The 16,299-nt window shown below is 41.5% G+C and overlaps 1 protein-coding gene across 2 annotated transcripts in view; it reads right to left on the bottom strand.

Moving 5' to 3' along the window:
- Positions 1-8,290, bottom strand: part of FAM149A (family with sequence similarity 149 member A) — a 120,343-nt gene extending 112,053 nt beyond the window's left edge. For both annotated transcript variants that reach the window (XM_089669585.1, XM_089669584.1), the window contains exon 1: positions 7,648-8,290. In XM_089669585.1, coding sequence (XP_089525711.1) covers positions 7,648-8,264 — 617 coding nt within the window. In that variant the 5' untranslated portion in view covers positions 8,265-8,290. The remainder of the gene's footprint in view (positions 1-7,647) is intronic.
- Positions 8,291-16,299: the final 8,009 nt, after the last annotated feature.

The following is a 16,299-nucleotide window of genomic DNA, read 5'->3' on the forward strand; positions in this document are numbered from 1 at the left end:
CTCTAGAGAGCAGGAGGTCTTGGGAGGAACAAAGAGTGCAATTTGGTTAGTATTTTGAGACTAAGTTAGTGATGCAGCTGGGGACTGAGTTGTGGATGGCTTTGTAAGTTGTTGTTAGTATATTGAATTTAATTTGTTGGGTGAGTGGCAGCCAATGGAGAGAATGGCAGAGAGGGGTAGCGGACACTGAACGGTTGGTAAGGTGGATGAGCCTGGCAGCAGCATTCATGATGTGCTGGAGGGGGTCTAGCCTATGTAAAGGTAAGCCAAAGAGGAGGGAGTTGCAGTAGTTGAGGTGAGAGATAACCTGGGAGTGAATTAGAAGCTTTGTGGTGTCATTGGTTAGGAAGGGGCATATTTTGGAGATGTTGCGGAGGTGGAGCTTTGGAAAAGATTACACCTAGCACCCTGGCATGTGAGGACGGGTTGATGGTTGTGCCATTGATCTTGACAGAGACATCAAGGGAAGGGGCATGTGGGGGAGGAAATATTAGGAGCTCGGTTTTGGATAGATTGAGTTTGAGGAAGTGGTGTGACATCCAGGCTGATATGTCAGTCAGTTAGTGATACATGAGGAGACGATTGTTGTGGGCTGAGGGGTAGACAGATAGATTTGGGTGTCATCAGCGTAGAATTGATATTGAAAGCCATGGAAGGCCAATAGCTGACCCAGGGAGGAGGTGTAGATTGAGAATAGGAGAGGTCCAAGAACAGAACCTTGGGGGACCCCAACAGAAAAAGGGGAGAGGAGGAAGTAGAATTGTAAGTGGCACTGAAGGTGCGGTGCAATAGGTAGGATGAGAACTATCGAAGTCACAGATAACAAGGGAGTAAAGTTTTTTTGAAGAGGAGGGGGTAGTCAACCGTATCAAAGGCAGCCGAGAGGTCCAGAAGTAGGAGTACAGAATAGTGTCCATTGGTTTTTGCTGTTAGTATATAGTTTGTGAGTTTTAGGAGAGTGATTCTGTGCAGTGTTGAGGGCGAAATCCAGACTGAAGAGGGATCAAGAAGGTTATTCCTGATGAGGTGGTCGCTCAGTTGGTTATAGACCAGGAGTCCAAGGAGTCTGGACGAAAAGGGGAGCAAGGAGATTGGGCATAGGTTGTTAAGATTGGTGGGGTCCAAGGAAGGCTTTTTAAGGATGACTAGTGACTAGTGCATATGTTAGAGTGTTGGGAAAGGTGCCAGAAGAGAGGGAGAGATTGAAGATGTGAGTTAGAGAGTGTAGGATAGAGCCAGAGGGTGACCGCAGTATTTGAGAGGGAATAGGGTCCAGGGGACAGGTGGCTAGGTCGGAGTTAGAAAGAAGTTTAGCAACCTTGTCTGTAGTAGCAAGGTTGAATAAGGGTAGTGCTGAGTGTACCTATGGACATGGGGTGTTAAGTGGGGGAGTTTTCTGTAGAGTGGAGGTTTCATTACGAATTGCATCAATCTTATTTTTGAAGTGATTGTCGATCTCCTGGTCAGCGAGTGAGTTAGTGTTTAGAGGCAGTGGAGGACAAAGAAGAGAGTTAAAACGGCAGAGAAAAGTTGATGGGGACTGGATGAGAAGGTGTTAACAGTGATAAAATAGGTCTGCTTGTATTATTATAATGTAATATTATTATATTATTAATAATAATTATTATTATTTTTCCTAATTTGGAGTGTGGCCACATTAGCAGGGTATCCTGAGAAATTAATTACTCGGTTTGGACTGCAGTCAGTGAGTAGTATGTAGTGGCAGGGCGGTCTGCGAGCGATACATATTGGCAGGGTGGTCTATGAGCAGAGGATAGTGGCAGGGTGGTCTGTGAGCAGTGTGTAGCAGCAGGGCAGTCAGTGAGTGGCATGTAGGGGCAGGGTGATCGGTTAGCAAAATTAAGTGGGCAGTCAGTGAGTAGTATCTAGTGGCAGGGCTGTCATTGAGCAGTATCTAGTGGCAGGGCTGTCATTGAACAGTATGTAACGACAGGGCTGTCATTGAGCAGTATGTAGCGGCAGGGCTGTCACTGAGCAATATATAGCGGCATGGCTGTCAGTCAGCACTATTTACTAATGGGGTGGTCAGTGAGCAGTATGTAATGGCAGGACTGTCAGTTAGCAGTATGTAATGACAGGGTAGTCAGTGAGCAGTATGTAGCAACAGAGCTGTCAGCGAGTCGGTATGTAGCAGCAGGTCGGTCAGTAAGCAGTATGTAGTGGCAGGATAGTCAGTGAGCAGTATGTAGCATCACAGCAGTCAATAAGCAGTATGTAGCAGCAGGTCAGTCAATGTGCAGTATGTAGTAGGAGCAGACAGGTGGAACTAGGGAAGTTTCCCCCTTACCAGCCCACTTACCACTGGGCTGGAGATGGAAGACTTGCAGAGTTGATATCTCTTTTCCCCATTTTCAGGAAAAGCTGCTCATCTCCAGGGCAGTTCAGTCCCATTATGCTCTGCAGGGGCACAGGAGAGGAAAATAAAACCTCCAGAACTCTTTGGAGAGAGCCACAGACAATTCCTACCCATACCACCCCATTGGTGGTATGGAGGGGAGGGTAACTTAGGAAAGCTGCGCAGGCACCCAATGTGCTCTTTATCCACTGATAAGCTCATTGGTTGACAGGATGCAGGTGGGCAGCCCTGCACAGGGTAAAGGCTTGTATTAAGGCAGATTTGGATTTTGCAGTGGCTCCTCTGAAGAGCACAAATGGACACACCCACTTCTACACAGTCTTATCTGGAAACATTCACAGCTGAGGCTTTCAAATCACCTGCTGTGTGCTGGGGGGAGGCAGGGTCATCTTATGCATATAGGAGAAGAATGACAGAGCAGACAGAAAATACAGTACATACAGTGCTTTGGATCAAGGCAAATGTACAATATTGAAGGATATACTTTGTTCATTATTTCAGAGGTTTACAGTTACTATAAAAGTTAAACTAACAGGTATATAATTACTTGATAAAGATTTTGACCCCCTTTTGAATATTGGCACCACATTGGCCTTATACCAATCCAGTGGTACTATGCCAGTCATTAAAGAGTCCCTAAAAATGAGAAATAATGGCTTTGAAATGACAGAGCTCAATTCTTTAAGGACCCGTGGGTGTATGCCATCCGGTCCAGGTGTTTTATTTACCTTTATTCTGTCTAAATATTTTTGGATCATATCAATTGTCAGCCAATGTGGATCAGCTGGAGCTGTGTCAATACCATGCCCATTATGGACAAGAGCTACCCCATGCTCCTTTGTATACACAGAGCTGAAGAAGGCATTTAATACATTTGCCTTCTCTTTGTCCCCAGTCACTCACTCTGGATTATTTTGTAAAGGGCCTACATGCTCAGACCTGACCTTTTACTATTAATATATTTCAAGAGTTTTTGGAGTTGATCCTGCTATCATTTGCAATCTGTTATTCATTTTCAATTTTTGCGGCCTTTATTTCCTTTTTGCATATTCTGTTATATTCTTTGTAATGTTTAAATGATGATAGCGTTCCTTCATTTTTATATTAAATAAAAGCTCTTTTCCTATTATTTATAGCATTTTTAACCACTTCCATACCGGGCACTTTTATCCTCTTCCTGCCCAGGTCAATTTTCAGGTTTCAATGCTGGCACACTTTGAATGACAATTGCGCGGTCATTCAAAACTGTACCCAAACTAAAATTTTATCATTTTCTTCACACAACTATAGCTTTCTTTTGGTGGTATTTAATCACAACTGGGGCTTTTATTTTTTGCTAAAATTAACAAAAAAAGACCGAAAATTATGAAAAAACAAAACAAAAAAAAAACATGTTTTTCTTTGTTTCTGTTATAAAAGTTTGCAAATAAATAATTGTTCTTCATAAATTTAGTCCATGCTGTATTCTACTACATGTCTTTGGTGAAAATAACCCAAATTAGTATTTATTATTTAGTCTGTAGGAAAATTATAGAGTTCACAAACGGAACGTACAGATATCCCCCAAATGACCCCTTTTTGCAAAGTAGACAGTCCAACATATTTCATAACAGGCATGGTGAGTTTTTTTAAGTTGTACTTTTTTGGAAAATAAAGAAATTAAAAAAATGAATTTCACTATTTTTTTTTTTACTTACTGTCACCAGTGCAGTACAGCGTCATCATATAACGGGCTTGCTGGTGATCAGGGTCACTGACTGGTGACAGTACAAAAAAAAAAATGTATTTTTTTTTCAATTTTTTAAAAATGTTTAATTATTTTTAATTTTTTATAATTTTTTTTCTCTTTTAAGATTTTTTTCATATTGCACTATGACCAAAGTAGTATAATGTTACCAAAGTTTGGGGAAGTGATCAGTATTTTTTTACTTTGCTATAAGCAAGCATTTACCTGAATGAAATCAATTCATTCAGGGGTTTTTTTTTTGTGATTAGCTGTGATTTGGCCACGGCAAATCACATGACACAGCTGGGCTGTGATTGGCCCAGCTTATGCATGTGATCGCTGTGACCATTCACAGCTAGACACACTTGTTTACAGGGGCGGACTGACCATTCGAGCACTCGGACACTGCCCGAGGGCCCAGGGTCAGTAGGGGGCCCCATGAAATACCCCTGGTACCTTTTTTATAGGCTTTGAGTGTGGGCAAGGATACAGGGGCCCCATGATCCCCTATTGCCCAGGGCCCCATTAGTTGGCAGTCCGCCCCTGCTTGTATACAATGGATGGCATGAAAGGAAGCCATCCATTGTATACAACTGTCATGTGACCTGCTGTTATGGTCACTGCTGCCCAGATGTTCTTTTATATGGACATTCGTAATAAGCTCTGCATGGTTTGAGATTACCAGGTCCAGCACACATCATTCCTAGTAGGGGCTTCTATGAACTGTACCAGAAAATTATCCTGTAGTAGGTTTAAAAATGTTTGCCCTTTAACTGTTCCTGCAGTACCATTACTCCAGTCAATTTCCGGGTAGTTAAAATCCCCCATTATTATCACTGTCATTAGTCTTGCTTGGCTTATAGGAAAAGGGACAGCTATAGGTGATGTTACACTAAGCTATATTCCCTGATCACTCGTTCAAAGATGACCATTACTGTATACTATACAATGTTAGTTGATTTTTTTGTGATACACAAGATACAATTTTGTCCAACTTTTTGTGACCTTTATAAAGTTGTTATCAGTATTGGGTAGAGTATTGCCCTAAGTACTCTACTGTGCTGGTAATTTGCAAACAATGAATCTACTGAAACAGCACAAAGAAAAATATGCAGCATGCTGTTATCCATGGCATACAATCAACAGTCATTGTTCTAAACTGATGAAAAGTGAAATGTGATTGTTTGCCCTGAACTATTTCACTTGTCACTATCATTCCTCTCTTTTAAGCCCCTACACTTGAAGAGAATATTGGACAAATGATTTTCCTTTTTTTTTTTCAAAACTGAAAGGTTGCTAAAGTTACAAAAATTCTTGTACGACAGAATACAACTTCAGAAGCGATGTAATGTATTGTATTGTATTGTAATGTATTATTTTGTTTCTGGTCTTGGTCTTTTTCCCGGGTAAATACTGTACTGATTGAATGAAAATTGTTTGTTCTGTTTTTGTACGGGAAATATGTTGATGTTTGGATAATTTAGCATTAACTGTCATGATCAGCTCTCGAGGCCTATGTACTAACGATCAGATTATCGCACAATCGATTGGAAAGCGGTATTTTTCGCTCGATTTTCTGATTGTGTGTACTGTTTCCTGTGTATTTATTTTCAACTTTTATATTGTTAGTTATCCTTGAATTTATAATTTTTTGATTAAATAAATCTAAATAAAACTAAATAGATGTTATATTTTAATATATATTACAAATGGTAAGAAACCTACTTGTTCTTATCTTTTTTAAATGTGAAATATTCCTGTAAAGTTGTCCTGTTCCAAGAAGAGCATAATTTCACATAAGGTCAAAATGTACCTTTTCTCTTTTCCCATAAAATTTACATAATATATTAAATAGATTAGATAAAAGCAAAATAGAACTAGGTATAATATACATGTATTCAACTTTGCATCTGAAGTACAAGACAATGGTTGAGTTGAAAAGTGCCTGTTCAAACTAAGAAAATAGCTGTGATGGACAGAGTGAGCTTGAAATGCCCTAAGAAGCAAACATATTTGCAAGCATAACTTCTGTACAGATAGCACCATTTGCTAAACAAACAGCCACCTTGTTGGAGTGTGATATCATCTGTCATCAGATGTTTGGGAACTATTGTACAGGTTACTTGTAGCAGCAGGTGCTGCTGAAAGATACAGAATAGAGTGTACCATCTGAAACTGGGGGCACGCATGAATACTCTGTAATTCACAGCGGTCTGACATTGTAATTAAACCATGGTGCATCCTGAATGAGGGAAAATACATTCATGGCACAATAAATATTCAAGAATGACAAGCTTGGTAGCTCACTAACTTACAGCTTCTATGCTTCAAAAATCTCCTTGTAGATTTTACACCCTGTTGTCCAGTGATGGCAATTATTAGACATGTGTGTTTCATTTCATTACAATTCATTTTCCGGACAAAAAATTCATTTTTGGAGATTCGGATTTATATGAATCACCGAATGGACATAGTAAAGAATGTCAAAGAATTCGGAAAAAAAAGTTAAAACTAAATTAACGAATGCATTTGGATGACTACATGTGATGCAATAGTATTTCAGGCCCATGGAGAAATTAATTCAATTTTCAAATCTGGCAATAATTCGTATTTGGATAACAAATGGATCCAAATTTCGTTCCATTCGTTAATTAAGATGCACATGACGCCAGTCAATATTGTCCAATCTGCTCATGCCATTTCTCTTGGAGAGTTGGACTAGCGTCCAAAAATACTGAATTCTTCTAATTCAAATCCATCCGATTCAATAATATATCAAATATATAGCAATATTCTGGGGAAAATGCGCATATTTTTTGAATCCACCCAGACCAACGAATATACGAAACGAATGCCAAAAATATGAAACGAATTCCGAAAACTAATCAGTTCAATATAACGAATATGATGAAACAAAATTCTTCAAATGAATGAATTAATCCAAATAGAAAGAAAATGAAAATTTCTCTCCTGCACATGTCTAGCAATAATTATACAATTGGTCGATAATCAGACAGTAAATGGGCTACAAGTGTCACAACAGATAGCACTGAGACCCCAAAGTTAGACAAACTGTCAGAGGGCTGGTTGGGAATTTTATTATTGGTACCCAATACATATAAATATATTAAGGAAAGGGTTTATATAGTCCCTTCAATATTGCAATGTAAAGTATATGCACCTTGGTTACTTAAGTTTCCTGCACTCTGCTACCCAAATTGATTTGTCTGGTTTAAGTTAAAGTTGATGGGGACAACATGTGCATAAAATCTACACAAATATTCTGCACTGTTAGCAGCACTGTGAATTTTCTTTCATTTCTATTGCAAATGTTTATTGCTTTTTAAGAGGTACTCTTACAGAAACGTAGCTTGTTTGGGAAAAAAAGCAATCATTAAAGCGATAAATGCTAGATCTTCAAATTATAAAGTCATAAAGGTATATGCAGACTACAGCCTTTACCAATTACAAAATGAGTAGTTCTGGGTACATTCCTTCTTTCACACTGGCTTATATCTTAGCTATTTGCACATGCAGTACTTACCCTTGACTGTGATGGCTGTCTTCATACTCAGTGCCCTCTTCTCCAATATCAGGCAGGGTAAATAGCATGGACTTGGTGTTCCAACCAGAAACTGAAGCCTCTGGAATATGTCTTGGTGATCGATTGGAGTGGTTAGATTGAATTGTGGTTATTACTGGATTGCTAGATGAAGGAGCTGGGCGAACCAGGATAGTAGTCAGTGATGTTGGAGATGAAGTGGTAGGCTGGGGCCCTGTCCATTGTTCCTCTTGGACTTGTTGAAATTGTGGTACCATGCTGGCAGCAGCTGGGTTTAAAGCTTGGGGCTTTGTTGAATGAGATGGGCTACTCGGTGCTGATATCCCATTTGTATAAGGACTATGAGCAGTGGACTTTCCAGAGGGAACTCGAGAAAGGGAAGAAGCCGAAGTACTAAGGATATGCAAAGGAGAAGGTGGTGCAGAAAGTAAAAGGAAAGGTGTTTTTGGAGCCAAAGAAGTGGCAGTAAATCCTGAGGAATTGACAGTGTTGGAACCTTGTGAAAAAGGGCTACTGCTTGGCCCAGAATTTAAAGGAGAAACTGATGATTTGAAAAATTTTGCAAATACAGTTCCCAGATCCAAAACTGCCACCTTCATGTCTTTTCAGCTAGCAATAAAAATATAAAAGTCTGTAAAAAGAGACAAATAAATTAGGAGAAATAGTATTGAAGTTCTGTAAAGTCCTGCTCATCCCCACCAGTAAAATGTAACCGTCAGACACAGAATACAAAGGGAGATATCTGAAAGTAAACAATGTTACGAGAAACCTAAGTTCTTTCAATTGCAATGAAGTGCATTAAAAGTTTCGGTCACTTAGACATCTACAAAGTCTCTAGTCCACAGATGTACAGTTCAACTTACTACAACGCTTGTACTGTAAGAAGGAAAACTGCATATGTGGAATCCCAACACAAAGGAGAAAGCTGCCTGTTTATGTCTTGATTCAGTGGCTTGAAGCAGCTGACATAGGAGTAGAAGGGGCGGGTGGTTGCTATGATAAACAAAAAAGGGAGAGACTTGTAACTGGGCCTTTTCAGCTCAGAGGCTTGGAAGCTTTCACCCTGAGAGACAAGGAAGAAAACAGATTAGTCACAGCATTGTACTCACAGAGCCAACTGGAGCACAGACAAAGACAGAGGGGCAATGGACAGGTTTACCTGGCTGTTTATAAAATTCAAAATGAAATCGCTTAAATAGAGCACAGATCAATGCAAAGAGCAGCAATGATATGCAAATATGAACTAACTGTGATCATTTTTCTTTCACCAATCATAGGAGAGTATGCTAAAAACAGATTGGGTCACTGCATTTTTCTCATTGTCATTCCCCTTTGTGGTATCTTACTGTATAAAGTGTAATTGCCTCTTCAATGGATGCCTTTGCTATAAGATAGAGGCAAGCAGCTTACAGTTTGCCTGCTGTTGGGGAATTAAAGTCCTGTGTGCTGGGACTTTTAGTACCAACAGAGCTGCAGAGCCAAAAGATCTTTCATTTATAAAATGGGTCTGAAAAAATATGTTTACACCTATTTAGTGTGCTCCTTATGTTATATATATAGTCTCAGCTTATGTTATATATGCCTTCCAGAATAGAAATAAGGAAGCTGCCATTACCGACATCTTATGCTTGCCTTAGGTCTGTCATCCCAATCCTGACTTCACTAACTGGTAGGTCACTGACCTGGAACAAGCACCTATCCAATGCAGTGTCAGGACACCAGATATGCACATACTGCTATGTTTCAAGACAAAAAAAAAACACCAACCAATAAAGGACACATAACAACTTAAAAAAAAACTATTTCTATTCTGGCATGCTCCTTTTACCGCTTTTGCTGCCAGAGCCTGTTTAGCATTTTTTGCACACGTTTAAAAAATCATTTAAGATTACTCAAAACCCCCAAACAGTATATATTTTCTGAAAGAAGACACCCTAGAGAATAAAATAGTGGATCCAATTTTTTATGTCACATGATATTATTGCAAAGGTCTAGGAAACGCAAAATGTCAGTGGAAATCACACTAGAGTGAATTTTAGGGCAAAGTAATGCAATAGATTGCCCACAGTTTTGGCAAAATATAAAAGACAAGGTTGTACCGAATAAATAGATACCCAACATGGCAAAACTTGAATTTGTGTGCGCCTATGAAATTGTGTCAAACTTCAGTACCCTTTATTTTTTTTATAGACGATTCTTCAAAAACCCCTATAGCTCATCAGTTTAGCGTTACAGAGGAGGTCTGGTGCTAGAATTATTGCTCTCACTTTGGCGTAAGTGGCAATATGTAACATGTTTATCACAATAAGAGTTTTCACGCATAGGCGCCCCGATATGTACATTTACGTTTGTATGTGCATATATGTGGGGGGCATTTTTTTGGGGGGCGATGTTATGTGCTTGGGTGTAACTTTAATTTTTAGGTGGCAGGTTCTATTTGAGACCCTGCATGTCTCCTCTATGATCTATTAGATGTATTGCAGTGAATACCTGGATGTGATGCCCTCCTCTCTCCCACCCGCCGGAACCCGCCATGGCTCTCCCTGGGCCCGCGGATAGGCAAACAGAGCCCGGATACAAGGCGCACCTAATGTATGAAATACCATGAACATGCTTTGAACATGCTTGGAAGTTACATGATTCCTAAACCAAATAATCAAGGTGGACAAACACCCAGCACCCAAAAAAAGCAGGGTGTCACGTACCTGACTGGAGACTGAAGTGATAAGGTTGGCCTCTCTTGTATCTTCAGCCCAGGAGTAGCACTTCCCCTGTAGGATTTGCTGAGTTTTGGGTCCCCCTATAGTCCTGCACAGCCAGGCAAAGTGCATTTTCCACACAGACTTGCATCCAGGAGACAGTAACCAGTCTTTGAGCTTGTTCTTTTTAGATTTAGGGGAATTAAACTTGGATGAGGTAAGGAATGTATGGGATGCCCAAAGGGAATGGTAGCTTAGGACAATCTTCCTGGAACTAGGTCCAAGTCTCTCTAGACAATATCTCCTGGTGTACCACCCCAGATGAATCCTCTCCTCATCCAGCTGTACTGGGTGAATCCCTGAACATTGGATGAAGTGCCTGTCACTTTAAATAGAAGATAGTCAAGGGTAGCAAGCTAATTCAATTTCCCACTAGAGTGCTCCTTCCCCTTTCTGGCCCAGGGAGTGTAGGTCTACTCACTCAGTCCTGTTTGTGAGCTGATGAGTCAGTGGCTGCTCTCATGCCTTCTACTGTGCTGTTCTTTCCTTGCTGCACAGATGATCGTGAGCTTTCCTCTTTTCCAGCTCCTCTGCCTGTAGGTGAGACTCTTCCCATCTGGGCTCCCTCCCAGGCTCCTGATCTCCAGCCTCTCACTTCCTCTCCATCTTCCACCTGATCTCTCCTGCTGCGCAGGCTCTCTCACATTTGAAGGCTGCCCTGGCCCCATGCCAAGCCTCCTGCTTGGGGATTTGTCAAGGTCCTCCAAGTGTGCAGTCCAGCTTCTCCTCACCCCCGCCCACTGTTTCTAGAATCCTTTCCAGGATCTCGAGAGCAAGGGGAGGTATCAGAGACCTTGCCTGAAGAGCCTCTCAGCTGTGACTGAAATTTGACCTCCCTCTGATTATCACCACAGGCTATCTAGGAGGGTGCTACACAAGTCCCACAGAGGGTACCAAGAGACAAGAGAAACATGGGTGCCAGAAGGTGTTGATAGGAGTGCTGGCAGCAGGAGATGTGGTCCCAGGCAGGTTGGTAGAACATCATGTCAGGAACAGTAGATGTGCTCGAAAACCAAGGTTAAAGGGGCACTCCACATGTTGTGCAGGTTCCCAATGAGTAGCTTGGAAGGAACACACTGTGGTAAGCAGCGCAGGTACGGATGACAGGCAGGTAGGCACTCAAACAGGAAATGGGAACAGAATCGGGAACAGAAGCATCGTCACATGGATAGTCGAGGTCAGCAGTAGTTAGGCAGCAAGGTACAGGCTCATAATGTAGAGACGTGGTTGGGAACAGAGCTGAGGTCAGGTACTAGCAACAAGGCAGAAGCAGGATCCAAGTTCAGGTCAGAGGCAAGCAACAAGGGAACACGCAGAGTAATAGGACACGGAGAACAGCCGAAAGACCAGTCAGAGCTTGAGCAAGAGCAGAAGCATCCTTAAATAGTTCATCTGGCACCAACATGCACTGTCCATGCGCGTGCATGCATTCCAGGGCACATTCCTGCATGCATGTGCATGCCTGGTCATCCTTCTGCGAAGAATGCCACATGAACATTTCTGTGAGCCAGATGTTTCACAGGAATTCCCTGACACAGGGCAGAAGATGTCGGTGTTGGTGAGGGACCACACAGATGTAGATCCTAGTCCAAGCTCGGGCGAGTTTGGACTGGAATCCAAGGGCCAATCATCTGTGGCTGGTGCATTGCCCACCCCACAACCACACATATACACCTCCCTTGTACATGTATAGCTGCAGGATGTGGATGGCCCCAGTCGCAGATGATTGGCCTATACAGTTGACACCTTCTTGGCAGACTCAGACACCTCGAATTGGACTCCAGGCCGAACACACCCAAATTTATCACTACTACAGAGTTTAGTTCCACTAAAAGAAAGAGAAAACAAAACATACTGATTATGAGATATCAATACACATGACTGGATCATGGATAATGTTATACACATTAACATAAAATATGCATGCAACACACTACTAGTACAGAGCTCTAGGAGTCACTCTTCACATGCTCAGTTTAGTGTGTATGGCTAGGGAGTATTTATTTTTTCTTTGGGAGGGTACATGTGATCAGCACAGGGCCAATCAGAACTGTCTAGACAGAGGGACAGGGGTTATGCAGCCTCATAGGACAGTCAGAGGAGAATGACAACTCCTCCTACAAGCTTTAACCAGTGCTCAGCTTGACACTGGTAGAAGTCACAAGACTATATAAGCTATATACTGCTGATGAGAAAAGGTATTTAGCACTTTATATTTACTAAAATAATTGCATTTCCATGTTGTGTGTACTGTGGGAGACCAGATATAGTGAATGCAGGGTCCGGGGTTTAGTAACACTTTAATAAATTGTAACTCCAAAATGTCACGGATCGCAAGATCGCCGCCACCAATATGTCACGATCGCGGCGTCAGACCCCAGACCTTCTCACCAAACTCGTGACCGAAGGACCGGCCGATCTAAAACCGCGATGTGACGTGCGTAACAATGCCACACCCAGCTGCACCCTACACAGTGATTTTCCAGCTAATGGTCAACCGATCGATGTGCTGTCAGCCTGAGCGATTGTTACTGGGTCGGGTTAATTACGCAACTAACCCTTCACTGCCACCACCCTTTTTTGTACAGAGAAAGGGGAAACTCTCTTTATCAAATATATACTGTAATGGTTGAAAAGTCGTCTGTCCAATACGGTCACCGCAGGCCGACTGGGCAGAGGATTAAACAAACACAGTAGCGTCTCTTTAGAGGCAGGAATTTGTAAATTGCAATTAAGCGCTTTAGAAACAGTTTAACACTTTCAGAAAGAAAGATTTATTACTAAAAGAGTCAAACAGGTGCAATAAAATATTTACAGAAAAAGATGTAACTAAGATATATATATATATACACACACAAAGAACCATAGCACAGCAGAGAGATAATAGGAAGGAAGTTAAAGGGTTAAGTTACTTGCCATTTAAGCCTTTGATGTAAGCAGATCTAAGTTGCAGAGCAGAATGGTGCTTTGATCTCCCGCTGTTACGATGGAAAAAATGGGAGAAGTCTTCAACTTCTTTTTAGGCCTGCTAGCCTGTGTTTTAAAGTCCCCCAGCAGGGGGGTGGCTCTGAGTAACTGACCAATACTCTGTTTAGGGAGGGATCATCGGGCGGACTCTGAATTAGAACCAACATCTGTCATAATCTATGATATGAAACATAGGGGACAAACTGACTTGATGAATGTTCATTTAATTCTGTCACCTATGCTGCTAGGTTTTATGAGGTTACAATCTATTTCAATTCCTGAGAAAAGCTGCCTTATCTCAGTTACGAAGTGAGAAATTACACATGTTCTTGGGCAGCTAGTCTCTGTCTCTCTTGGGGGGCTTTGTAGCTCGGGGGCCCCCTGCTGCTCTACCTGCCAGTGACACTTTTAACACACACACATCTGTCACTGTGCCTCTCAGGAAGGGAGGGGGAAGGAGAATGAGAAATGAGAGACACAATATATACTCCGTACCAAGATGGAGGTGCCTACAAAATGGTTGAACTGCGTACGTCACTGTGTTTTGCGCAGTTTTTGTGACAAAAAACACTTATTTTAGTTTTAAACCTGTCTGCACCAAGACTGAAGAAATATGCAGCCTCTCGTCAGGTGGGCCTTGACCCTGAGAGACCGCATATTTGTGTACCCAAATGTAAACAAAGCTGTGCCGAGAGCATGCACCCGGCACAGTTTACAGCACCTAACAGACATTGCTACTTGTGATCGGGAGCTTTCCGGTCATGTGACCTCTGTGACAGCCAATTGTAGCGGTGACATGATCATAAACCCTATCTGGCACCCCTTAAAGGGCTGGGAGGCGTGGCGTTAAGTAGATAATAGACAGGGTAGGAGCTTGAAACTCCAATGGAGTAATCTATCCTGTCTTTATGTCCTGGTGACAAAGGCAATGACAAAAACATATTTTTCAGTAGTATGAATATATAAGGGTTTGAATCTCTACCAGTTTATCATTGTTGCCTGAGTATTCATGGGTGTCACAGGAGAGAAGGCACACTTCCCAAAGTGGACACACACAGCATTAAAATGTATCATTTCATTCCAAAACTTAAAAAACCTGTTGTCATCAGGAGAGTTCATTCAATTGGTTTTCATGTGATAAAGTTGTCCTATTTGTGTGAGTAGGTAAAAAGGAAAATATTTGTGTGTGGGGGGAAAAAAACAGTATCCCAAGCTCTTCCGTGTGTTTCTCTTTAATTTACTACTGAACTTTTTTTTTTTGTAGTATCAGTAAACAGTCTTCTCATCCTGGTTACACTTTGGTAATTAAAGGGCGAACATGAGAAATGTTTTACCTTCTTCTGACCCTTCACTTATTTATAACACTTCAGCACTTATTTTGGGTGTGTCCGTATTAACATTGTTTACAATGACCATTTATAAATCTAGCAGGTGTCAAACTTGAATTTCAAGCCTGAATACACATCAAACATATGTTTTTGAAACACATTGGGCCACACATAAAATACACTAACAATAAGGATAGCTTATCACTAGAAAAAAATCGGGCAGATCACAAGTTAATGATCTCTGATATAGATAATGTAACTGAGTAATAAAAACTAATTTTTCTGCAATTTATTTTATTATAAAATAAAAAAGGGCAATATAAAATGTGTGTGATATTTGACAAACTAATGTATCAATATCTGGTTTGATGGACTTAGTAGCAATTCTCAGTGAATTTTCAAGGTGCTCATCAGATATTTTGGTTTGAATGTTGCCCTTTGTGTGCGTCATCCTTGATAATAGTTTTTCACAAATATACAGTTGTGGCCAAAATTATTCAACCCCCACTGAAATTGAGTGTTTTGGCCAGTTTGACATTGCTTTTGATCATTCAGTCATCTTGCTTACATTTACATTAAAGAGGCACTTGTAGGTCAGACAAATATAACATAACAGTTATAATGAAATAACCACAAATGTCTTTTCTGTGCTCACAGCATTATCAGTTTTATTCAACCCCCAAGTGACATTCAATCTTAGTACTTAGTACAGCATCCTTTTACAGTTATAACAGCTTTTAAACGTGAAGCATAGCTTGACACAAGTGTCTTGCAGCGATCTACGGGTATCTTCGCCCATTCTTCATGGGCAAAGGCCTCCAGTTCAGTCACATTCTTAGGCTTGCGCACTGCAACTGCTTTCTTTAAGTCCCACCAGAGGTTCTCAATCGGATTTAAGTCTGGTGACTGCGATGGCCACTCCAAAATGTTCCAGCCTTTCCTCTGCAACCATGCTCTAGTGGACTTGGAGGTATGCTTGGGATCATTGTCCTGTTGAAAGGTCCAACGTCTCCCAAGCCTCAGGTGTGTGACGGACTGCATCACGTTTCCATCCAATATCTCCTGGTACTGAAGAGAATTCATGGTACCTTGCACACGCTGAAGCTTCCCTGTACCTGCAGAAGCAAAACAGCCCCAAAGCATGATTGACCCTCCACCATGCTTCACAGTAGGCAAGGTGTTCTTTTCATCATAGGCCTTGTTCTTCCTCCTCCAAACATAGCGTTGATCCATGGGCCCAAACAGTTCTAATTTTGTTTCATCAGTCCACAGAACACTATCCCACAACTTTTGTGGTTTGTCCACATGGCTTTTGGCATACTGCAGTCGACTCTTCTTATTCTTTGGAGACAGCAAGGGGGTACGCCTGGGAGTTCTGGCACGGAGGCCTTCATTACGCAGTGTGCGTCTTATTGTCTGGGCTGAAACTTCTGTACCCACATCTGACAAATCTTTTCTCAGTTCCTCAGCAGTCACACGGGGACTTCTCTCCACTCTACGCTTCAGGTAGCGCACAGCAGTCGAAGTCAGCATCTTCTTTCTGCCACGACCAGGTAGCGTTTCAACAGTGCCCTTTGCCT

The sequence above is a fragment of the Staurois parvus genome, unplaced genomic scaffold, assembly GCF_062004578.1.
Source record: "Staurois parvus isolate SC_StPar_1 unplaced genomic scaffold, SC_StPar_1.0 ptg000080l, whole genome shotgun sequence".
Lineage (NCBI taxonomy): Eukaryota > Metazoa > Chordata > Amphibia > Anura > Ranidae > Staurois > Staurois parvus.